Raw genomic sequence first — 25511 nt, forward strand, 5'->3', positions numbered from 1 at the left:
CATCTGTCTTGTTCTCACATAGGGACCATTCAAGCGCCTTAGCAATTGCGCATACTTCAACGGTGAAGATTAAAGCCTTATTGTTAAGACTGAACATATATCCCATAGAATCACCGGCATCAAAAAAAGCACATTCTGTGGAAACATCATCCTCCGATTTAGATCTATCCGTGTATAATTGTAATTAATTAGCACTAGTATTATATTTGTTGGTATATTCAATTAAAACATCCATATTTTTAAAATCGGCATATTGCTTACCAATTTCATTTTTGATGTATAAACTTCTTAAGAGATGTATAGACTTCGTAAGAGTCCAATAATCCGCCTTGAACACTTCGAATTGTTTTGGAGGTATCTGGGTATTAAACAATATTCTACAGCTTCTCCATGCGTCAGTTACCAAAGAGGCACGCTTCCATGGACATTTCAATCTATAGATGTTTTCTTGTTTGATCAGTTCCGTCTCTGATGTCAGGTTCCCCATATTTGATGATTTTCGATATAACATTTTTGGCTAAATATTCTGCCCTATCTCGGATCGAGAGGACTTTCGTTTCAGCCAACAAAATATTCGTTGGGATGGAATTCCGATAGCCCATAGCTGTTCTTAAACCGATATATTAGGATCTTTCAATCTTATACTTATTGGAGCCAAATAACGGTAGATAAATATAAGAACCATAGTCGATTACGGCTCTAACCAAGGCCTTATAGAATAATAGTAATGTATTTACCTCAATACCTCTCGATACTTTGTTGAAATATTTTAGTATGCCATTAGTCCTGATAACTTTGTCTCTCACCATGTCATATTACTTATCAAAGTTAAGCTGATTGTCCATCATTATGCTCAAAAATTTAGCCTGCCATTGTAAATAGCAGTGTGAGCTTCCAAATTGAAGTGCGTCATTCTTATTGAAATAACCAGTCTTGTTATAATCCACTATGGATTTGCTTGGTTGTAGATCCAGACCTAGAGAAGATAGTTTATCCGTAAGCTTGTTAACTGCTTCCTTCAACAATTTAAATCTATCAGTCTTATTACCTACGTCACAATATATAGCAATGTCATCAGCAAATTGGAGGTGGAATACATGATTAGGAAGATCACTGACTAAATTGTTGATATAAATGTCGTACAGTAATGGGCTCAAAACCGCACCCTACGGCAAGCCTTTATAAATAATCCTCTTACTATCACTGTCCAAATCAATAGTGAACTTCGTAAATCTACAGTACATCCACTTCTCGATGAATTATGTGATTTTATATGGGCATTCTTCCTGAATCAGTTAGTCAGACACGAATACAATACATCATAAGCAGCAGAGACATCTAAATCAATCCTACTGTGGTATGGATATCGTTGCAAAAATTTGTTCTAATGGTAAAAGTCAGCTTTAGCAAATTCTCCATAAGATTGGCCCCGTCTAAAACCATTTTGGTGGAGATCATGGATCTTGTTCTCGGCCTACCAGTTTAATCTTTCCACAATAATTCTCTCCATGAGTTTTCCAAAGTACGAGGATAACGCTATGGGTTTAACTTTATCCTTATCTTTTTTGTCGATGAACAAAACTTGGTATTCAAGCCATTCCTGTGGAATTATACCGTCTAAAAATATTCCATTAAAGATGTATACTATAACAGGTAAGTATATTGTTCGTAGAAATTTTAACATTTTGTATTCACACAATATCGTCTGGATCTGGTGCTGAATCCAATCTGACTTTGTTGACCGCTCTGATTACCTCTTTAATAGTGATTCGCTTATTTAGATTATTATATTTGTTGTTGAAAAGCGGATTGATCTTAATTCCTATTTTCCTCAACCCAAGGTGGAGAGATCCTGTCAACCGTTTTCCATATTTCTTCGATTCTATCTTTATTTTGTCATTTGTTCTATTGGACTTTTGTGAAAAACTTTTTAAATACCTTAATCTTCTTTCAAACGTAATTAATATTAGTAAATCGTTTTCGCTATCACGCGAGTAGGTTAGGTTAGGTTAGGTTAGGTTAGGTGGGGTAGAGATGTGGTGGAGAAAGACACAATGGCCGCATTCAGCAGACTCAACAGTTGAGCAATTTTCCGATGTCATTCGATGCTGATTGGCTGGATCTGAAAGTAGAAACCAATCACGTTCGATTGCTACTTAGCGGTTGAGTCTGCTGAATGTGGCAAATGACTTTACGCTAGAGACCCTCTAATAAGAGTCTGGTCATCAGGGGGCCACTTTTGATTAGTCCGCCATGTTGCAACTCCCGCTTATATTCAAATTTTAATTACTCTATTTTGAATATTAATATTTAATAATAAATGTTATATTGATTATAATAATAAATTTTACAGTATTTCTATTAATAAACGTTATTTTTATACAATTTTTAACTCAACTCAAGGTGTAAACGCATATATTTATGTCACTCGTGTTAAGTGAAGTCTAGAGTCCCTGTCTATATTGGCCCTTTATTTCTCTCTTTCTCTCGCAGGATTCTGCATAAACATGGACGAAACGCGCTTTTCATATACTTTCATGTATCTCACTCTATCTGTTGGCCAGACTCTTATTAGAGGGTCTCTAACTTTACGCTATTGCTCTCTCTTTCTAATGTCGACTTCAGCACCTCTCATGAAACACGCATATCTATCTATATAAGTCTATGTTTAGGCATAATATTCTTTTACAATTTTTAACACAAGATGGCATTAGTGATTGATATGTTACTTATTTAGTATCATATTCAATCTTTTACAATGTAATGCAATTGACAAATTAATCGGAATTAATATATTTTGATAGACTATTAATATATTTTGAGAGACTATTAATTATGCCATTATTATGATCTCTATTTACGTATGGAATTAATAAAAAATTTTGAAACATTTGTTTTAATCACTGGAAAAATGTCAGCAAAAATGATACTCTATGGGACAGCTTTGTGATGAGATTGAAAAATTCATCAAAATTGCATTAATTTTTTTGGCAATCTTAACACTCTAGAATTACTTACACTTACATTTTGAAATAATCACGAATATCTTTTGATATAAGAATTTATAAACTTAATTTTCTGCGAGAATTAAAATGTTTTAAAATCAATAATAATAATTATTCATATAATGATAAAATATCGTTAACATAAATAGCAAGAATTATTTAAGTTTGCATGATTGGATTTACATTTCTTTTGTATATCACACAAATCAATAATTTATCATTTGTACAGTATTTAATAACCCCCGAAAAACCTTTATCATATATTATTTCAATTCAATAAAAATTCAAAATGATGATTTTTACGTGAATGCTCTATTGAATGCATTCAGTAAAAGGTATACATATCACAGGATCACAAAAAGAAATTTTTGTTTTGTTTCTAAAACTAGAGTAGGTGTTTCTTATAGATTTTGGGTCCCTGAATCCGAATCTGTAACCTGTTTTACTCCATCACGTCTAGTTTTTTAGATAATCGTAAAATGAAGCGAAAAATCTGTGAAAAATGGAAGAAAATAAAGTTTTTTTAATAACTTTTTTTTCTAAAGATATGTAAACGAAAATCAATTCAAGATGGCTGCAGTGAGTATGCAGGAGCCTTAATTGCAACAATATTTGCGCCTTTTGAAAAAAAAACCACCTTACATGTCTGTTTATCAATGAATTTTGAAAATTTTCGATAAATTTTTATCTCATCAACCCTCCCTTCTCTCTCGAGACCAGTAGCAGAGTTATTGGGAAGTATGTTTAGTCTGTTACAATATTTTAAAGAATATTCTTTAATCGTTCCTTTTATTTTAACAATCAAATCAACTTTTAGATCAGAATAGAGAATCTCATTTGTAAGCAAAGCAGGAAGCATCAGTAATTATCCTGAAAAGCTTTGATTAAAATCTTTGCAAAATTTCAATATTTGAGTTAGAAGCCATACTTCATAGTTGGATACCATATGTCCAAATAAGTTTTAAGATAGAATTATAAATTAATACTTTTTATTTTCAAGTGTTGAGATTTTCTGCCAATCCTCCAGTATATTTTACTGAGTTGAGTTTCAATTATGTATTTGTTGAAAATGTTTTCTTCAATTCAAACGCTTATCAAGATAAATCCAAGATTTGGTTATCAGCCTGAGAAATTTGTATCTCATTTAGGTAGACGGCGGGACAAGTTTCTTTACGTGCAGTAAAAAAAGTGACATGTACTGATTTCAATTCAGTGGCTTTAATCCACCATATCTTCAGTCATTTCTGACTGAAGTTTAAATTATTTTGAAAGAATTGAGACGCTATAGCAGAACATTGTAGGCTGCAAGTACTGCGGTGTCATTTGCAATGATATATAACAATAGTAGCACCACAGTTTGTTGGCAAGTCTGCGGTGCATAATATAATAAGTACAATATTGAGACACTTCCTTGTAATACTTTCGAATGGATTTTGTGGATTTTTTTACATAATTATATAGTTATAGCTTCTTGCTGTTTAACAAAAAAAATGTTTACACTGGAAATAAGTTTTAAGAATTGCATGAAAATTTTTTGGTAAATTCTATTGGATTTTGTATAAAAGATTGTCATGTTAGACTTTATCGAAAGCTTGCGAGATGTCTAGAAACATTGCTAAGCAATTTTTTTTGCTTCCTGATTCTATTTTACTTGTAATTCTGTGGATTTTTTCTATTATGGCGACGAAATTCAAATTAATAATTTGGTATTAGTTGTTTTTTTTTTTTCTATCACAGGCATTAATTTTTGTAATAGCAATTTTTCAAATAATTTAGAGAAAAATAGAAGGTAATAGAGACTGATTAGTCTATAAAATTAGCGTCTATAGGATCTTTATTGACTTTTTATATCATATCATATAATTTGTACTATCTTCTATTGTATATATAGGGAAGAAATTTATTCTCAGTATGGTATTAAATAAGATATAATGCTCTTGATTCTGATAATGGAAGTTCTTTCACAATATAGTGATTAGGTCATATCCAGGAGCTTTCTTTTGCATTTTGGCGTTTTTAGATACAATAACCGGCAAAAATAAAAAGCCACCTAATCCAGAGTTTACTTCATAAAAGTAAAAAAAATGTTATTATTATCCAAAATCGCCCACCGATTTTTGATCAGATTCAAATTTGGAGACTGCGGAGGCCATTCGAGTTGTTTGGTTCGACAGAAACGGAGAGAAACTTGACATTTCTTTGCTATGTGTTTTGAATCGTTATCTTGCTAAAATATTATCTTCTAGTCCAAGTTTCAGTAAATACCCTTTCAAATTTTCATTAATCATATCAATGTGGACATCTGTCGTCATAATCAGTTTTGACATTTCTTATTCTTGTCCATGAAAAACATCTCCAGACCATAATATTTCGTCCATCATGCTTTACAATTTTCTGAATATGACGATCTTGAAGCTCTTATATGTATTTTCTCCACTTTATCCGCTTCTTTTGTTCAAATAACTCGAATTTGCTTTCATCTGTCTATAAAATCTTTTTCCAGAAGTCCAATGACATATTCGCGTACTTTCAGGAAAATTGCGTTTTTTTTCTTATGGTAGTGTTAATGAAAGGTCGTTTATGTGCGAAGCGGCTCTGTTTTGCTTCACTAACAATAAGTCGCCGACATATAGTGCAGTCAGAAACATAGAGATGAGTTTTCCTGAATTTCTCTCACAGTAATCTTTGGGACTGCCGCGAAATCTTTTTTTGAAAGTTACATTTTTCCAGTTTTTGTTTTGATCGTGTATTCCTGCGTACTGGTTAACGAGATTTTATTGATCAGATTTTCAGTTGAATTTAGCTCTACCTTAAAAAAAAATTGATAGAGTTGCAACATTTTGCTGCTGGCTTGTTTCGCACATTAAGTGCTTGAAATGAATCATTTATGTCTACATGTATTTTATTTATATAAATTTTGTTAACATTATCCACTTTTATTCACTTATTCATTTATTCGCTTGCTTTAGAGCCCATATACAGCAAGAAAGCGTTTTAAATACAATAGAGTGATATCCAAGGTGATTGTTTACGACTCTTAATCTTGAGTCACTCATCCCTCAATACGATACATATTATACCTTGGGTTAGGTAGGAGTTACTCTGTTTGGAATATTTCTTTGTCTGATCTCTCTCGATCTGCAGGTATATTATCTCATAAACTATTTACGGTAATTATGCAGAATAGGGCCTTTTCCGAATTTTGATATTTTTTTGCAATTTCCTTGATAAAAATCTTTGTTGTGACTCCCACAATGATAATCAATAGAGGGAATTCGAAAAAAATGCATAATACATTTTACTTTGCGTAAGAATGTTGCTAATTTTTTTGGTATCTTTTTATGAAACTATCGCAGAAAGACAAGGTTACGCCCCATCTCAGAGTGCTTTCAGTGCGAAACTAGGTCTATATATGAAAAAATTGACATGGGTTTCCAACTTTTCACGCAAACCGAGATCCACCCCACCACCCCGTGTTTTCAGCGCGAAACGAGGTCTATATTTCAAGATCTGAAGTTTTGAATCCATGTGGAATTTCACAAATATAGACCTCGTTTCGCGCTGAAAACACGGGGTGATAGGGATGGATCTCGTCTCGCGTGAAAAGTTGTCAACCAATGTGGAATTTCGCAAATAATCTCGTTTCGCGCTGAAAGCACGGGGTGATGGGAGTGGACCTCGCTTCGCGTGAAAAGTTTTGTAAACCCATATAAAATTTTCCATATATAGATTTTTTCCGCCTAGGTAAAACTTTTTTGAGTTATTCAGGATTATGACCTTGACAACATATATCAAGGTCAAAACGATTCGAGCGATTTATGTAAAGGTAAACCTTTAACCAAAGATCCGCAAAGTTGTTTTAGAAAAAAGAAATTAATTAGTTGGTTACGTTTTTTTGGACTCCCATTGATTATCATATTGTCGGAGTCATAACAAAGATTTTTATCAAAGAAATTGCAAAAAATATCAAAATTCGGAAAAGGCCAGGTATTCTACATAATTATCCTATTTACTTTTTACCATTCTACACTTATAATTGTTTATGCCGAATATTGCGAGAATCGATTTATATAAAAAAAAAAATTAAAGTGATTTTATTTAAATTAACTATGTGCATGATAAGCTGCTATGTGCCTTGATAAATCCTTTTGCACAATTAAAATATTAATATTAACAAACGGGGAGGCGTTATAATTTCAGGTAAAAAAACAATCTATATAGCCAATAAATAGATTTATGTTCAAATCTAACCTCACTTTCCGTCGATAAGGTAGAACCAACTTTAGGATCCCCTTAATGCCTTAAAGACGCATCGCCGGATCGGGTAACTTAACAAAATCGTTCAATTTACCGAAATCTAGCACAGCTTTAAGTTTGTCGCAAATGTCGGGAAACACCTTGTATAAAATATTTATTTTTTAAAAAAATTTTATATTTTCGTATTATTTCTTTATGTACAGAACTAGCTTTTAAGACCGCGCTACGCGCGAAAATACTTCAATTATTTTTTTTTTTTGTAATATACGAAATAAATGTATTATGCACTCCTGGTGTTTTGCAGGGGAGTGTAAGACCTTCACCCATTATAAACCCTCTGTACACAAAATCAAATCAGCAAAATCTCGCTTTACGAAAAAATTAAAAAATTTTGGTACCGATTAAAAAAAATCAATTAATTAATAAATAAATGCCCTCACCCACTAAAAACCTTCCCTATACACACACTCACACTCACGCCACAACCAAGAAGTGATTTTAGAAATAGGTGTGTGTGTGTGTGTGTGTGTGTGTGTGTGTGTGTGTGTGTGTGTGTGTGTGTGTGTGTGTGTGTGTGTGTGTGTACACTATAGAGGAGTGTGACTCTTGAAAAAAAAATAAAAATTAAAAAAATTTTTTAAGAACTACGTCGCACTCCCCGTAAAATTTGAAAAATGTTGGTACCGATTTCTAGCGTTAGTGTGTGTGTGTGTGTGTGTGTGTGTGTGTGTGTGTGTCTGTGTGATAGTCTATTCATGTTCATTCACGATTGTGATAGTCTATTCATGTCTATTCACGCCACAACTAAGATGATTTTTTTTAAATGTGTGTGCGTATGTTTGTGTGTTCATGTGTGTTTGTATGTGTTTGTGCGTGTTCGGGTGTGTTTGTGCGTGTTCGGGTGTGTTTGTGTGTGTTCGGGTATGTCGGGTGTATTCGGATGTGTCGGGTGCATATGTATGTGTTGCGTGTGTGTACGTGTGTGTTTGTTTGTGCGTGTGTGGGTGCGTGTATGGGTGGGTGGGTGGGGGGTGTAAAACAAAAAAAAAATCACATAGTAGCCATCCCCGAAAAATTTGCAACACTTTGGTACCAATTTCGAGAAAATCGGTCAATAAATGTGGAAGTAGTTCGCGGTCAAACAGACAGACAGACGGTACTTATATATAAAGATGGCGGAAAAAATCGATTTATACAAAAGAAGCAAATAGCTTACTCAAAAAGATGCAATTGCAAATAAATTTATTAAATAAGTACTTTCGCCAAAAAAATTGGTGTTAATAATCAAATGGCGCATCATTATTTTTAATAATAATTAATATTAAATTGATAATATACATATTGATAATACATTCATTTTTATCTTGCTCAGCAGAATATAATATATAAAATGTGATGATATAATGATATCACGAATAAATTAATTTTTCACGCACGTAGGCATACAAAAATAGATATATACATAATTAAAATAAATAATATAATATAAATAAAACAAAACAAAAAATATAAAAATATGAAAAATATAAAATAAAAATTGTTTATATGAAGTTTTGATAAAACGAACGAAACTCAAGTGACCTTGCCATATATTGTTCTGAGAATCCTCGAAAAGGTTTGAGCGTTATTCATCGTTTATTAAAAAGTTATTAACAAAAAAGTTTATTAAATAAAACGTAATTTTTCTGATACCATGTATATTTAATAGAGCGTACCTTACTAAATTCATTTATTTATGTAAACATAAATTGAACGCTTGGGCAGGGAAAGGGTGGAGTCCCTCCTTCTGCATTCTCCTCTGAAAACACTAACATAACCCAACCTATATCTTAAAAATGAAGTATTATTTGGGATAAATATAGTTTTTCGAGAATTTTACTATTTAATATGTAAGAAAAAATATATCATGCATATACAAGATGTCTTATTTTAAAGTTTATAATTTTTAAAGTTTATATTGATTATATCGCTTTTCCGTAAAAGCTGCAAATTAATTGGCTACAAATTTTTCGGTCCGAGAACTCGGACCGACTTCTAGCATCGTGGACATTGGCCTTAATGCCCTCTAATGTTTCCTCTAACGTGGTTCAGCATTCCACTGAATTGCGTTCAACTTTGATCGCAGTTTAATCTTCGATCAACTTGTTTTACTTTCCATCAACTTTACTTTCGTTACGATCAACTAAACGTATACCTTATGTGTACTAACTCAAACTATATTTGTATCGAATGATGTGATTGGTGTATATAGCTAAGGGGGGAATTTTGTTTAACTTACTAAAAACAGCTTTTGTGAATTTTTTTCTTAAAACAATTTCATGGATCTTTTTGAAAGTTTTATAGTATTTTATTAAATTTTTAAAAAAGTAAAGAAAGATAATTTAAAAATTTCTTATATGTATATTCGTAGACTTCTAATTGATTAAATGAATGAATAGGTAAAAGAAATCACGGAAAAAATTGATAAAAATTAAATTATAAAATAAAGTTAAATAAAAATAATTAAATACACACATTTCAGATTATAATAAAAAATATTATTTTAAGCTCTAAATGATTAGTTGATTAGTTGTGATGGAAATGTGTTAAAAAATGTTTGTAATTTTAACAAGTAAATATAAGTTGTAAAGTAAAAAAAATGGACAGTAATTAATAATTATTTTGTGAAGAAATCAAAATATATTAATGAAATGCACGTAGAAATTTTCTAATAAAAATTAAAATACGATAAAAATCCTTAACAAAATTGCTTATTTGATCGGAGGCTGCTTGATTGTTCACATGAAATGGTGTTTTCTCTCGATTGCATTAATAAACCAATTGTCATGTTTATTCTGCTGCGAGGAGAGGAGAAAAATTAATCCAAATATAATATTAAAGTCAGCATTTATAGACGGATCTAACATTGAAAATTGTCTTAAAGTCTATAACCAGATAAGATGGTAAAAAGTATCCCCGTACGAAATAATTTAAATTTAAAAGTATTTGCGCAATACTTCTAAACCAAAAAGAAAAACTTTTTAATGGTTCATAACCCTTCATCCCTTCTCTTTCCTAGGCTGTGTTCCGATTCGTCACCCGGGTGCACCTGAACACCTAGAGAGCGTTCAGATTCCTTTTAAATACTCCTGCCGTATTCTCAACTAAAACGTTCAAATTATCACTTTATCCACCCGGGAGTGAAAAAATCACCCGGCTCCATGAATCGGGTGATTTGGGTGGTGATGACGTATAAAGACAATTTGAAAACATATTTGGACACTTTTTGTTAGACTCCGCTCATCACCCATTCACCCCCCTATAACTCGTCAGATGGAGAATCGGAATACAGCCCTACATAGCAAAAACATGTTCTTGTTTAATTTAATTTTTTAAACGTGTTTATGCTTATGCTTGATATAAGTTTTATAAGTAGGAATTCTTGATATAAAAGATATGTTAATAAGAAAAAATGTTATTTGTTTTAAAAAAATTTTTTTTGAATTGTTTTACTGAATTGTTTAAATTTTAAAAAATTCCTAAAATTAAAAAATGCGATTTTTACAAGGTTTTTATAGTGGTGACATCTTGAAAAAATTCTCGAATATTTCGCTCAAAAAACTGATAATTTATGCAATTTATTCAGAATTTTCCGATTAGTGCAAAATATTTTTTTTTAATTAGACTATTTTTGTAACCATTTTTAACAATTTTAAAAACTTTTTACATAACGCTATTATTCACATAAAATGCATATAAATCTAAACTTGTACATTCAATCTAGTTATAAATATTTTAAACTTATTTTATAAATTATTTAATAAACTTATTGAAATATGTTATAATAAATATAAGCAATGGAAAGTTTATAATATAAACCTTAAAATAGATAGTTATATTAATAATAAGTATTCATAACTAGATTTTATGCACAAATTTAAATTTATATGCATATAAAAAATAGCGTAAAAATATGGTTTTTAATTTATTGTTGCACCAATCAGAAAATTCTTTCTGAATAAATTACATAAATTACCAATTTATAAGAGGAATATTGGAGAATTTTTTTGAAGGCGTCGTCTATAAAAACCTTGTAAAAATAGCATTTTCTAATTTTAGGAATTTTTTAAAATTCTAACAATTCAGTAAATCAATTTTTAAAAAATTTCTTGTAAAGAAGAAACATTTTTTCTTGTTAACATATTTTTTTATGTATTCAAGTATGTGAAGTGTTTTTCAAGTATACATAAACATGAAACACGTCAAGAAAAATTAAATTTAAAAAAACGTTTTTTTTACTATGTACAAAAGGTAGAGGATGGAGGGTTATAAACTGCGCTAAAAAACTTTTTTTGTTTAGAAGTATTGCATAAATACTTTTAAGTCATTTTGCGCTTTTTACTATCTTATCCGGCTATAGCTTTTATCTGTGATGGTAAAAGAATTTCTTATTGACTACATAGTATCTTACAATAAATCTAAAATAAACTTTATTATTTCAGGTTTATTTTTAAGATGCTATGGAATAGATGCAATGAAAGATTTTATTTTGATATGAAATTCTTTATCAGACCGGACTATGAATATCGGCCTTAAAATTAATTTTATATTTTAAGGCTCCTGGCTCCTTGCCGACCATGTCGAAATCGTGACGTCAGAGGCGAGAAAATACACGCTAAAATTTCTTAGATGCCATTTCGAAAGTTGCTAAGGTCTCGAGCGTAAGTGGGGGCCGCTAGGCGGTGAGCCTCGGAAATCGGCCGAAAAGTGCAAAACGTGGACAGCTCTGTGCTAAAGCCATCTGAAGTGCTGTTTAATCGAAATATCTTTTCATTAAAAAATGGCATCTAAGAATTTTCAGCATGTGCTTTCTCGCCTCTGACGTCACAATCCAATATGGCCGCGGTGAGCACCCAGGAGCCTTAATGAATTTAATTCATATTTATTATTTATGCATGCACATATTAATCATTGTTTCTAATGTCTGAAACAAGATTGAATTATTCTAGTTAGAGAAAATAATATATTTAACATAAAAGCTATATCCAATATATATCATATTATATATTAAACGCCGTTCAAACTCGTTAACCGGTCAAAAATTAGCGTTCACGATAAACGCCGTTTAACTGAGTTGAACTTTCACTAAAAACTTGGTGGAACGCAAAATGTCATTGTGATCGGAGTTTAAACTCGGTTCAAATTTTGAACCATGTTGGAGGAATCGGGCATAAGAAATGGATTCATGGAAGCATCTTTGTCACTAATCATTTTGTCATCTCTGAGTGCGTGAAATTCTAGCCCTGCCATTTATAATCTTTAAACTTTTCCTATTTGAAAAATACTATATAGCCTCGATATTTTCATATTAGAATTTTCGTCTTGAAATGTTACAAAAAATTTGTCATTAAAATCTTTATTGCCAGTTTAAGAACACCCTATATATTAAAATGTTACGAAATATTATGAAAGAATTAAATTCTAATATACAGATTTTTTATATACAAGATGTCCGGTAATAATCGCCGGATCTTTCGTACGTAGGTAGAACGGGTTCAACCGAATAAGAAAATTTTTTATTGCTTTGCAATCTTCACAATAATTAATGAGAAATTAATTTTAAAAATCAGCCAATCCGCGCAAAAAAATTGATTCTGCGGTGCTAGGCGAGGAGGAAGGAGTGAAAGGAGCAGTGGGAGGAGCAATAGGAGGAGCACTCCACAATTAGGCTATCTCTTCTCATTGCGCAAATTGGCTGATTTTTTTAAAATTAATTTCTTATTAATTATTGGAAAGATTGCAAAACAATAGAGGACTTTCCCATTCGATTTAATCCATTCAACTTACATACGAAAAGTCGTGCGTTATTACCGGACATTCTGTATATTAGAATTATAAAATTCTTATAAAGCTTCTCTGTATTAGATTGTCTCTTGTTTCCAAAAATGTTTAGATTTCCTCCATTATCAACCATAAAAATATCTGAAACAATAATTTTATAAGCAATATTTTGTATATTTGTCAGATTTTTCATGCAATTTATTCAAAGTATTTCATAATTATCTTCTATAGTTTCTTAATGAAAGATTTTTTGAAAATTTGTTTAAAGATGATTTTCTAAGCAGAAGAGATCAATTCTACATTTATTTTAAATTAATAATTAAAAAATATAATAGAAAGCATATATAGAGTGCCTTTCTAATATTTTTCAAAAGTGATTCTTGTTTAAACTCGTACAATGACAAATAAAAGAAGGAAAAACTACGTAGCAATGTAATAATTTCATATTCGATAAAGTGTATTAAGTATAAAAAAGATGGAAGATATAAATTATAATATAATTGTTTATAGAGTAATAATCAAACTTATATTTAATTTTTTAAGACTTAAAATATTTCAATGTTTTATTTTTTATCATTCTTATCAGATTCTGGCAGATAATAATAAATTGATATTGATAACGCAATATAAGTGTAGTAGCAATGGAATATTAGATTTTTAACAATAAATCTATAACACAATATAAAAATTATTATATACTTAGTGTCTTTTTTAAAAAATATCAAAATTAGCAAATACCAAAGAGCATTAATTATATCGATCGCATTTGAAATTAGCGATTTATATCTTCAGAATATTATTTAACAATATTCATAGCTACATAGTTACATAAGTAATACGAAGCATTTATAATTATCATGCAAAATTTTCATATTTTTTGTATTAAGAAGACCAAGTTTTGTAAGTGTTTAGTTCTTATGATATTTCAATTAGAAACATCTCTCTTTTCTTTACATCATATTATTATTTTAGATATTTACAATTTTTAAACAATTTTTTTTACGTAAAAAAAACAATCACATTTTTTGGCAAATCAAGTAAAAATGTATAATCAAGAAAATCTAATAAAAAAATATAAAAAAAGTAGATGCATTTTTTCCAAAATTGATTACATAAATTCACGAATAAGATAATGGAACATTTTGAAAATTTTTTCAAAGTTATAATTAAATTATAGTGTTTATATACAATTAAATATTTATATACAATTAAATTTTTGTACAATACAAATAATGATACCAGTGACAAATTTTAAACACCAAATATATAACTTTTGAAAATATGTATATAAAAAATTTCTAACTAGCGCGAATCTAATTTTAAATATAATTGTTAATTGTTATTTTTTCAGATGACATAATATTATACATAATAGTTCTTTACTTTCTACGAAAATATAATTTTTGAACAAGTCGCGTTTAGTCAGTAATATATTGAATATGCGTTAAAATTGGCTACCGTTCTTCATCTTGAAACAACTTTAGTATTATGCTTTAATCACATTTTCTGAGAAATTTATAATTAGTAATAATAAAATAATATAGACGAAATTTAACATGTATTCTTAATTATACAAAGATCAATGAATATAATCTTATTGAATTGATAAATTAGTCAACAGAGATATATATGAGATGTATGTCAAATTTGAGAATATTTCTATATTAGAAATAATTTCACACATTAATATAATAATTTCACGTCGACATTTTAATTAAATTAACTATATTTACAATAGAAGATATAGATAGCTTTTTTGCGACTGAACGCTTTATTAATCTAGTTATATTTCCTGAAAATACACAATCTTGTCTTCTATTATTTATTTTCAAGTATCCGTCTTTCAAAATTTCATAAAAATTTTTATTTTTGGAATAAATTGAATATTTATTATATTATATTTATCATATTATATTATAATGAATAATTTATTAATAAATTATTTAATAATTTATTAATTATATATAATATAATATTTATTATATCATATAATTAATATAACCGAATATCGAGAATATAATTAAGAAATATTTCAATTTTTGAAGTCTGAATATTCAGTTCAAAATAGGGTTGTATCGAATACACGTTCTCTCCTAAGTTCTTTCCAGAATTTGGCAGATTTGCAACGAATAATTCGGTTTTTTATTATTATTTTTTTTTTTAATTTTTTTTGTCGCGAACTATAATTAATTAAACTATATATGCTCCGTTTTCCGTCAGTCGTCGGATGGCGGTCCGTAGAAAATCAATTCGGGAATCTGTCCACCCTGCACTCCAGTGCCGTTGGTGCTCTCGGAGCTGCATTGAAACTGAAAATTCACACTGCCGATCGTCGCTTCCGACATACCCTCTTGACCAAAGAAGCTCAACTCTCCGCCATCCAATATTGCACTCGCCGTGTACGAACATTCCGGTTCTATCTGTATCGGATTTTCGAAATACACGTGAAACGTGTTGCTCGAACCGTCCGAAAAGAATTTGGTGTTGTTCTCCGCCAAAACATTCCCGAGTCTCTTCAGCTCTATCTTCACGTTATAATCCGCGGCGCCGGAAGAGCTTCCGTATAAACCGAAACCCACCACAAATATTCTTTTATCGACGCTAAATTGAATCGAGTCGCAGCGCCCTCTGTATCGCCATTGATTCGATCTGTAAGCGCAAGATTGAAATCGATGGCAAACCTGTGAAGAATAGATATTTTTTATCCAAAATTATGGCGAAAATTATATGGCATATTATTGGTTACTCACTATTTTTTCAAAGTTTAATAATGTTTTTCTCGACAATGGAACGACGTAATATGAAATTTTCTATCCCAAGTAGCAAAAGTAGCCATTTTGACATAATTTAATGTTAAAATGGCTACTTTTGCTATCTGAGATATGATATGCAGACTTTACTTACTTGAGTTTTTAGTCCTTGACGAGCTTTAATAGGAAAACAAAGTTGTGGCTTGTTACTGGCCGTAAAGTGCAAAAATAAATCAATTGTCTCTTGATGCGTTAGAATTCCTATCTGTGCGGCATTGTTTGCAAACTCCTCCAGATTCATAGCAGGAAGTCTAATTAAATACAAGGCAGACCCTAAAAAAAATATATACATATGTACATAAAAATATACGCACACGTTAGAAATCTTATTTTAAATTGCACAACTATATTTCTAATATTTCTGAAACTATTTATTTTGGAAGAAATTTGAAGATTATTTTTATGGTTTCGTTTATAAAACAGAAATAATCTCCAAATTTCGAAACATTTCTATTAAAATAAAACTATGTTAACTACAAGATGTTTTTTTACAACTTTTATTTACAAATTATTTTTTCAAAAATAATGTGTGTATTATATATATTTAAAAATGGCAATCTTGTACATATGCGCGTATTGAAGATGAATGTTTCTGAAATAATAACCTAGATAATCTAGGTATTACTCTACATTACTGTCGATATCATTTTAAACAATTTATGTGTCTTTTATATTTTATTTTCTTAGTGTTTATAATTTGATTTTTATGATTTTTATAAATAAGTTCCATACACAAAATTGTATTCATTTACATAAAGTTTGAACGCTTGTACTTGAATATTTATAATCGTTATGAATTGAATTTATATGTTTATAAGATTTATAAGATATTTTCTATTTAAAATGACTTCAAAAACATGTATATCTTCAGTTTGTGTGTGTATCTTCACTAACATACATTATATCTTTAATTTGTATATATATCAACATACATATATCTTCATTTTGTGTATGCACGTAAAATGAAGATATAATATATGTTGCTGAAGATACACGCAAACTGAAGATATAATATATGTTGCTAAAGATACAAACTGAAGATATATGTATATAATATGTAAACATACATACCTTCAGCAACATATATCGTCAGTTTGTATTTTCAACAACATATATTGTATCTTCGGCAACATATCTTTATTTCGTGTGCACGCACAAAATGAAGGTATATATTGCTGAAGATACAATATATGTATATAATATATAAATATACATATCTTCACAGCAACATATATCTTCAATTTGTATATTATAAATAATACACACGTGCATATGTGTATAAGCACATCTTTCTGTTCTTACCTAATAGTTGCCTTTGATTGACTGGTGTAGGCTCGAGATCTTGCCGTATACATTCCGCGGAAGCCCATCGTAATGCGGCATTCCATATATGGATTTCTTTGCAGTTTAGTGTCTCTCGAGATAAGACAGATTCGAGTGTATGAATGTCAATGTCCACAAAACCGTCAGATCTTAATGCCATTTCTGCCTGTCATACAATAGTTTTTACTTAATGTTTAAGCTCTATTTTATACATTGTTCTTATTAATTTTTATTTTTTCGATTATTTTTTTCTTTTGCACTTTTTATAAGTTAACATTTATCTTGAAAAATATAAATTTTTTAATAAGAAATATATATTGTTTTTGTAGAATTGTTTTTTACGCGTTTTAAATAAAATTTTACAACTATGTATGTAATTAAATCATTTATCAATATTACAAATATGCATCAATTGTTTAATTTGTTATACAATATTCTTGCAATGCATTAGAATTGATTTAATTTAATGATTAAAATCTTTATGAATAATATTAAATTACATTTTTGCATTTAGCTTGTATTATTAGAATTGATTTAATTAACGATTAAAATCTACCTGAATATAACATTTTTGGTTTGACATTTAGTTTGTATTATGCTTACAATAATGTTCATTATAATAATATATATAAATTATATCAATATGCATTACGAATTGATATTGAGATATTATATATATGAAATCTTTTTTTTTAGAAATAATAATGATAAAATTTAATTTGTAAAACAGTAATTATGTAATAATTAAAAGCTTGATGCATAAAAATGGAAAAAATTAACAAGATATGCATTAGTTGTACAATTTTATATTTATGTATTAAAAGATCTCATATGTTGCTACAAAATTGGTTTATTATAGTTGTACATAAAATATAACATTTCTATTATTTATCGAAAAAACTTTTTTATTGAAATTATCTCGTCGTATTTAATTATTATACACTGAAGGTAATATTTTATATGAAAAATCTGCTGAATAAAAATATTAATAAGTAATATATATATATATCAAAACATTTGCAGTCTTTTTTAAATCAAAAGAATGTATTAATTGATATATAATTTATATATAATTATATAATTTTTTTTATATAATTATATTATATTAGCGTATAAATTTTCATGATATCAAATCTAAAACATCACAAGTAAATAAAATTTATTCAACCATATGCGAGTCGCATTTAATGATAATTATATATTAACACAATTACTTGAATAATATTGTGATAATAATCCTTAAGTTTTGTATATGTATACCTATATATATATATATAAATATTATATTCCTAAAAATATTTATTGAAAGGAGCTTAAAATATATACAAAGATGTTCTATAAATCGTGCTTTTTCTCTCAATTGAACACAAATACAGCAAGTCAAAAAATCTCTCTATGAAGATATATTATCATATGAAGACTATTTTTCTGCAAAATCTCTTATATACGCACGCATTCACACCACATATATGAGCGTGTATGCGTGTTTTTGTAGCATAAGTAGACAAAAATGTCTTGTAAATAATAAATATTAATAGAATTTTTTTTTAATAAAAATAGAATTAATAAAAATAGCAAATAAGAGTCGGCATAGTAAATAGACCGCATACACTTTTTAAATTAAAAAAATATTCAAATTTATATGTATAATAAACGAAATAAGTATGTCACTAATAATATACATATGAATTCGAACATCTTTTGATTTAAAATATACGCTCTATTTATTGTGCTGGCTTTTATTTGCTATTTTAATTTTTGCGATTATATTCCTGAGAGTATTTACATTTTTTTTTTAAATAATGTCGCTTTGCATTGCTAATCCTTGCAAAAAAGAACTTAAACAATATTTATTTCTCTTTCCGTAGTTCCATTTATAAACAGTCTCTGATCCTATACTTGAAAGCAATTCGATACAATTTTATATATAAAAAAAAAATCTGTTGATTTTTATTCTAATTTTTTCACTTAGCTAATTATTTGATTAGTATTTGTTGCTACTCTAAGAACATCGTTGCGATTAATTTTACCGCATTCGTATTCGTCTATCAAATTATCCTGATATGTGATGTTTTGCGTGACCTCAACGTGATCCAATTTGTCCGGAAAGTAAGGCTCACTTCGAGTACGAAAAAGCGAGAACGACAAATGCTCATCCGCGAGGATGTTTGTACAACAATCATTTTCCGAGAGACTCAAGCAATGCGGCACCATCGATAATCTGCCCTTGAGACAGTCGCACGTGTTATCGCTGAATCCGCCGTTGCCTGAGTACGCGCTTTGACATAGAAAATTATTGTCGAAATTACCGTCGTAAACGTAAGAATGTAAACTCGAAGAAGCACGATTGATTGAGTCACTGGAGGAACCCGAGTCGTTTTCAAGTCGCGTCTCGTCCAAATTCTTGTCATTCAAAGCAATGGCTTTTAGCGACCTTTGGGTTTGACTTACTTGTGCATCGATCACCTCCCAACAACGTTGCATAAGATTAGGTTCTTCGAACAGGCGAGACTGGCTCAAAAGTAAACATGCGTTCTTCGCCGTCAGACTCGTTTCCAAATAATTGACACATGCTCGTGCTAGGTGCGGAACTATGTATTTTTTTGCAACGTATAATGTGGCCAGAACCGTATCCGCTTCCAATTGCACTTCGTCGCAGTACATGTACCTTTTAAAAAAAAAGTATAATATGAACATATGTATATATATATTTCTTTTTCTCTCTCCTAATCAGAACTACATATTTTTTTTTCTTTGCTTTGGTTCTTTTAATAGTAAAGAGCGCAAAATTAGAGAAAATCATGAATGAAAGAACTCCACTATATACAATTCTATATGAAATTGGATCTCGGTAAATATAATATGTACCTACAGCCGTCAAACACGAAAAACAATGGCTCTGTATTGGTTGACTAGCTGTATTAATAACTGTCCATTATTTAGTTTTGAGCTTATTATCTTTTGTTCAGCAGGTCATAAGATACAATATATGAGAAAATCAATTGATTTTACTGGGATCCAATTCCATATAGGATTAGTGCAGGGTTCTTTCTAAGATCTAAGAATCTAATGTTTTATATATCTGATAAACTTTTCCTTGGTGCTTTCTCCAAGTTATTCTGAACTTACCTTAATAGCGCGAGAAAGGCAGCTGGTTCAACATCAGGAACTTCAATATCTCTTTTATTTTCTGGTAACCCTCCATAGAACATGGCATAAAATACAGAACTACCAGTAGCAAGAACATATTTATGTGCTGGTATAGTTTGTGTGTGGCCTGTGATATTAATGATATTATGATATTAATATTATCTCCATGAGAGTGATTAGTAGGAAAGAAAGGATAAGATAAGTACCTGGACTGCCAACAATAAATATGATATCGGCCATGAGATGATTATTAAACATGGCCGCATTCCGTTCCCGAACTGTAGGTTTTGTTGCTTGCCAATTAGGATCCTGAGTGCAGTCCCCAGGTGATGGTAAATTTAATTGAGTTATAGGCGATGATAAAGAAGACAAGGGTGATGCAGGAGCACTCAATGGCTGATTTATTGCATTGCTTCCTTCGCGTTGTAATACGATGGATGAAGAAAGTGGACTAACCGACGGTGGTGAATCTGATGTATTGCTTGGAGATTCCGCTAAAATAAAAAAAAATATTTTTTGTCTTAAATATAAACAGGGTGGGTCATTTTAATGTCAACTTTGTATGCAGAACATTATTCCTTAATTAAAAAATTGTAACTCATGAAAAAATCAAGAAAACCCTTAACTAATACATATGATAGCGATTTGTTTTGATGAGATTTGTTTCTTTAAAGAAACTTTTTCACTATATGCATATTTTTGACTCTTTTACTATATCTATATCCAATATATATTCTTTTTAAAATATTTGATTTATATTTATTATTCTGTAAAAAAAGATTTAAATGATGTTTAAAATTACTATGTAAAATGTGTAAAAGATGTATAAAATTAATATGTTAAAACTATTAAACAGATTATTTTCTTGAAAGAAAAAAACGTAATTTGCTGTAGATTTTAAAATTATCTAACAAGTTAAAGTTTTATCCGATTTCAAAAATTTATCCTCTAATATCTCATACATAAATATATTACTTATCTAATATAGAGGGTGGGCCATTTTAATCTCCCACCGCCTAAATATCTTTTTCCTTAAACCTTTTACAAAAAACCGTTTCATACAAAAGTTGTAGGATTTCGAGGAGGAAAAAAGTTGGTGCTACTATCTTTTTCCTAAAAAGCGATTTTCAAGATCATTTAAAAGTCATTTATGTTTTTTTAAATGGAATTACCTTAATTTTTTTATTATAAATCGATTTCTCGCAATATTCACTATAAAAAGTTATAAGAATAAGATGGCCAAAAAGTGAATAGTTTACGAGATATTTTATACTTTAAACATAATTTTACATTAACTATGAAATCTCATAAAATATTCATTTTTCGTCGATCTTATCTAAATATTATTATGCATAAAATAATGAAAGGAATCAATTAGTGTAAAAAAAAAGACATAGTTATTTGTACGAAAAAATATGTAATAGCAGTTACTTACTTTTAGTTAAAGTTTAATTTAGCTAAAATTTAGTTTCCGAAAAGCCCTTCTTTTTTAATCATTTATAATTTATAACTTGAAATTTATTGGTGCCTCAGACATTTTCAGAGAAAAAATCGTCTGAGAATGATGGATTAATGTAATCTCACTCAGTCTTCATTAAATCATTTTTTGCATGTTTCTTATATTTCAGATTTATATTTTACATACGAGTATCCAATAATAAGTAATTAACACTGATATCAACAATATGCATATGTCCCAATCTTTACGATTTGATTGAAAGAATCAAAAATAAACAATGTAAATGTAAAAAATGTAAACAAATCTATAATTCAATATCACTTCATGTCATTTTCGACGAAATAAAATTTACGACGCTATAACGCAATATTACAATGGAATATTAATGTAAAATTATTTAGTTTTTGTCAATTATCAAAATTAACATAAAACTCAACTTTTGCTTGAGCTAAAAATTTCGAGAGTAAAAAAAATATTTCGCGCCATTAATTATTTATTATTTAATCATGTCGATGTCGATAGATTCGAAATATATATATAATATATATTATATGTATATTACTCTATTATTGAATAATATTTAAATTATATTTTATCAAACATCGATGTTTCGAAAATCTAATCAATTAATCGATAATTAATCGAATAATTAACAAGACAATGCTAAATGAGAATCATGTTATTGTTACACATGTAAAAAAATTGCTTAATTTTGCAATCTGAGAAAACGAAACATTTTGATCTATATATATTCGACAATTAAAACCGATTTTTGTTCACTTTTGCTCGATAAATACGTAGTCAATTATATATAGGTTTTGCAAATTTTTGAAAACATTTTTTGCATCTGTATGAATTTAATTATTTATAATTTTATATATACATATATATATATATACAATTATAAATAATTTAAAATATATATACATATATATAATAATAATAATAAATAATAATAACTCAAAGTATTTTTTACTTTCAAAATTTTAGTTGGAGCAAAAATTATGAGATTTATTTCAATTTGATAATTAACAAAAACTTTCTAGATAATTATATATTTAATTAATTATTTATTAGAAGATTTTTATCAGTTATTAAATTGAAATAAAACTCATAACTTTTACGCAAGCTAAAATTGTGAGAATAAAAAATATTGTCGCCATTAATTATTTATTATTTAATGTCTGATGGAATTCGAACTTGAGTTTTTAGCATGACAAATGTACACGTGTGTGTGTGTGTGTGTGTGTGTGTGTGTGTGTGTGTGTGTGTGTGTGTGTGTGTGTGTGTGTGTGTGTGTGTGTGTGTGTGTGTGTGTGTAGCAATATATAGGACATATTAACTATTGTGAGTTTTACACATACACAAATACGAATTTCTGTCATGATTTGTTCGAAGATGATGGGCAAAAACCTCAGATTTTTCACTTGCAAAATCAGGCGCGCCGTAAATAGCAAACTCGCTTATTCGCGCGACATACGAAACAAACGACATACGAAGCTGCTTTTCTCTTTCGCTGTTTTTCTCTCTCTCTCTCTCTCTCTCTCTCTCTCTCTCTCTCTCTCTCTCTCTCTCTCTCTCTCTCTCTCTCTCTCTCTCTCTCTCTCTCTCTCTCTCTCTCTCTCTCTCTCTCTCTCTCTCTCTCTCTCTCTCTCTCTCTCTCTCTCACTCTCTCTCACCGTTCATCCAGGCATTAGTCTGTTTGACCGCGACGTTGTCCTGAAAGCGCTTCATCGGCTTGGTAGAGATCTTGGAATAGAGATTCGACATTGCCATCGTCGTCAGGCTCGCCTGGTGTTGATCTTTCGTCGCGTCGTAATCCGTTCTCGCGAAACACAAAAGAACGAGTCCGAGAATACTGTCTGTTGTCGGCTATACAGCCGCCATTTCCTGGACACACGCGCAGTTAGAGAGGCGCTGCCGCGTCGGTCGATAGTCATCGAGAACGACGAAAAGAGAGAGAGAGAAAGGAAGGAAGGGGGACGCACGCACAGACAACTGTTTGAGTGTCAGTTTAGATGTGCATTATTTAAAATAGATGATAAATTTAAAATAAAAATATTCGATTGGTGCAAAAATAATGTCGGTTTTTAACCTTTAATTTCAAATGCATATATCCCAGCTCAAAATAACATTTTTTAATCGAAGTAGCTATTATAATAATCTTTACACCTTTGCCAACAAGAAACACATGTTTGTTTATTCCAATAACAAAAATTCTAGAGTTCTAGAATTAATGAATTCTTTGAAGGCGTTTTCACATACTGCTTGATTGTTAAAGATTTTCTCCTAGAAGAAACTGTCAAGATGTTTGAATAAGTGTTAGTCAGTTGGCAAAAGATCCGTATGAATATGCTGATGAGACAAAATTTCATAGCTGTATTCATTTAATTTTTTTTAGCGTCATTTGTGAGGCATGTGGTCGAGTGTTACTGTGGAGCAATATTGAATCTATTCGATTCACACACAATAATTTGAAATTTTTTTCGAAATTTTTAAACCAACGTTGCACTGTTCATTAACGGTTCCTTTGCTAAATGATCGTCGTTGATATTGCAAGTTGCCCGCGTTCTTCCATTTCTGTTTCAGTAGTTTAAACTAGCCACAAATCACAGATGTCTATAAAAATAGACATCTGTGCCACAAATTGACATCAATAATATACACTCGTCAACAAAATTAACGCATATGTATTTTAAGTCAAAATTTCGCATAATTTCAAATAAGCATAACTCCGCTAAAAATGATCGGATTAAAAAAATTTTTTTTTCACTGTCAAGCTTGAAGTCTCTACTTTAAAAACCATTCGTCAGATTTTTAATTTATCCTTCCTCCCCGTACGCCACTGCTTCAAAAGTAAGGACGTGTTTTGTCTCTAAAAAATTGCGTACTTTGACGTACTCCACGGAGTGGAATAAATTTTTTTCGCAAATCTTATAACTATCGTAAAATGTGGACTTTTTACTACAAATTTTAAAAAAAAGCAAAGTTCGTACGATTTTTTTCGCGGAGTTATTACATATGAAAGTTACCCATACATTTTTTCCATTTAATGACTCCAAACCCTCTGCTGTGTGTGTGTGTGTGTGTGTGTGTGTGTGTGTGTGTGTGTGTGTATGTGTGCGTGCGTGCGTGCGTGCGTATGCATGCGTGCGTATGGTTAGGATAGGGAAATGTAGGAATGTTCTCATTCAAAATTGTGTGTTCCCGCCTCGTCTTCAGATTACTTCTTCTATACGTTCACGCATATTAATGCATGCTCTAATTGTTATTTAAGGAATTTGAGCCCAAATTTACACGCACGCACGCACGCGTGGGCGCATACACACACACACACACACACACACACACACACACACACATACATACACACTATGCGCTAAATCCAACCAACAACCTTGTGGTGCGTGTCGGGTAATACTAATGCTGGCGGTAAATGGAAAAAATGTATGGGTAACTTTCATATGTAATAACTCCGCGAAAAAAAATTGTACGAACTTTGCTTTTTTTTCTAATTTGTAGTAAAAAGTCCACATTTTACGATAGTTATGATAAGATTTGCGAAAAAAAATTTATTCCACTCCATGGAGTGCGTCAAAGTACGCAATTTTTTAGAGACAAAACACGTCCTTACTTTTGAAGCAGTAGCGTACGGGGGAGGAGGATAAATTAAAAATCTGACGAATG

At 30.1% G+C, this 25511-nt stretch overlaps 2 protein-coding genes across 2 annotated transcripts in view; one reads left to right on the forward strand and one right to left on the reverse strand.

The window, feature by feature from the left end:
- Brf (Brf RNA polymerase III subunit) overlaps positions 1 to 25511 on the forward strand; it is a 50845-nt gene that overhangs the window by 8610 nt on the left and 16724 nt on the right. The window lies entirely within an intron of this gene.
- Positions 14258 to 23735, reverse strand: Lute (BTB/POZ domain containing protein 3 lute). Its single transcript, XM_083033610.1, has 7 exons — positions 23504 to 23735; positions 20572 to 20859; positions 20345 to 20492; positions 19667 to 19883; positions 17195 to 17381; positions 15987 to 16165; positions 14258 to 15763 (listed from the first exon to the last, which is right to left on the reverse strand). The coding sequence occupies exons 1-7, from the start codon at positions 23598 to 23600 to the stop codon at positions 15299 to 15301; spliced, it is 1581 nt and encodes a 526-aa protein (XP_082889736.1). The 5' UTR covers positions 23601 to 23735; the 3' UTR covers positions 14258 to 15298.

Source organism: Prenolepis imparis, unplaced genomic scaffold (genome assembly GCF_030444845.1).
Source record: "Prenolepis imparis isolate NDT839.2.m4 unplaced genomic scaffold, iyPreImpa1.0 SCAF_3, whole genome shotgun sequence".
Classification (NCBI taxonomy): domain Eukaryota; kingdom Metazoa; phylum Arthropoda; class Insecta; order Hymenoptera; family Formicidae; genus Prenolepis; species Prenolepis imparis.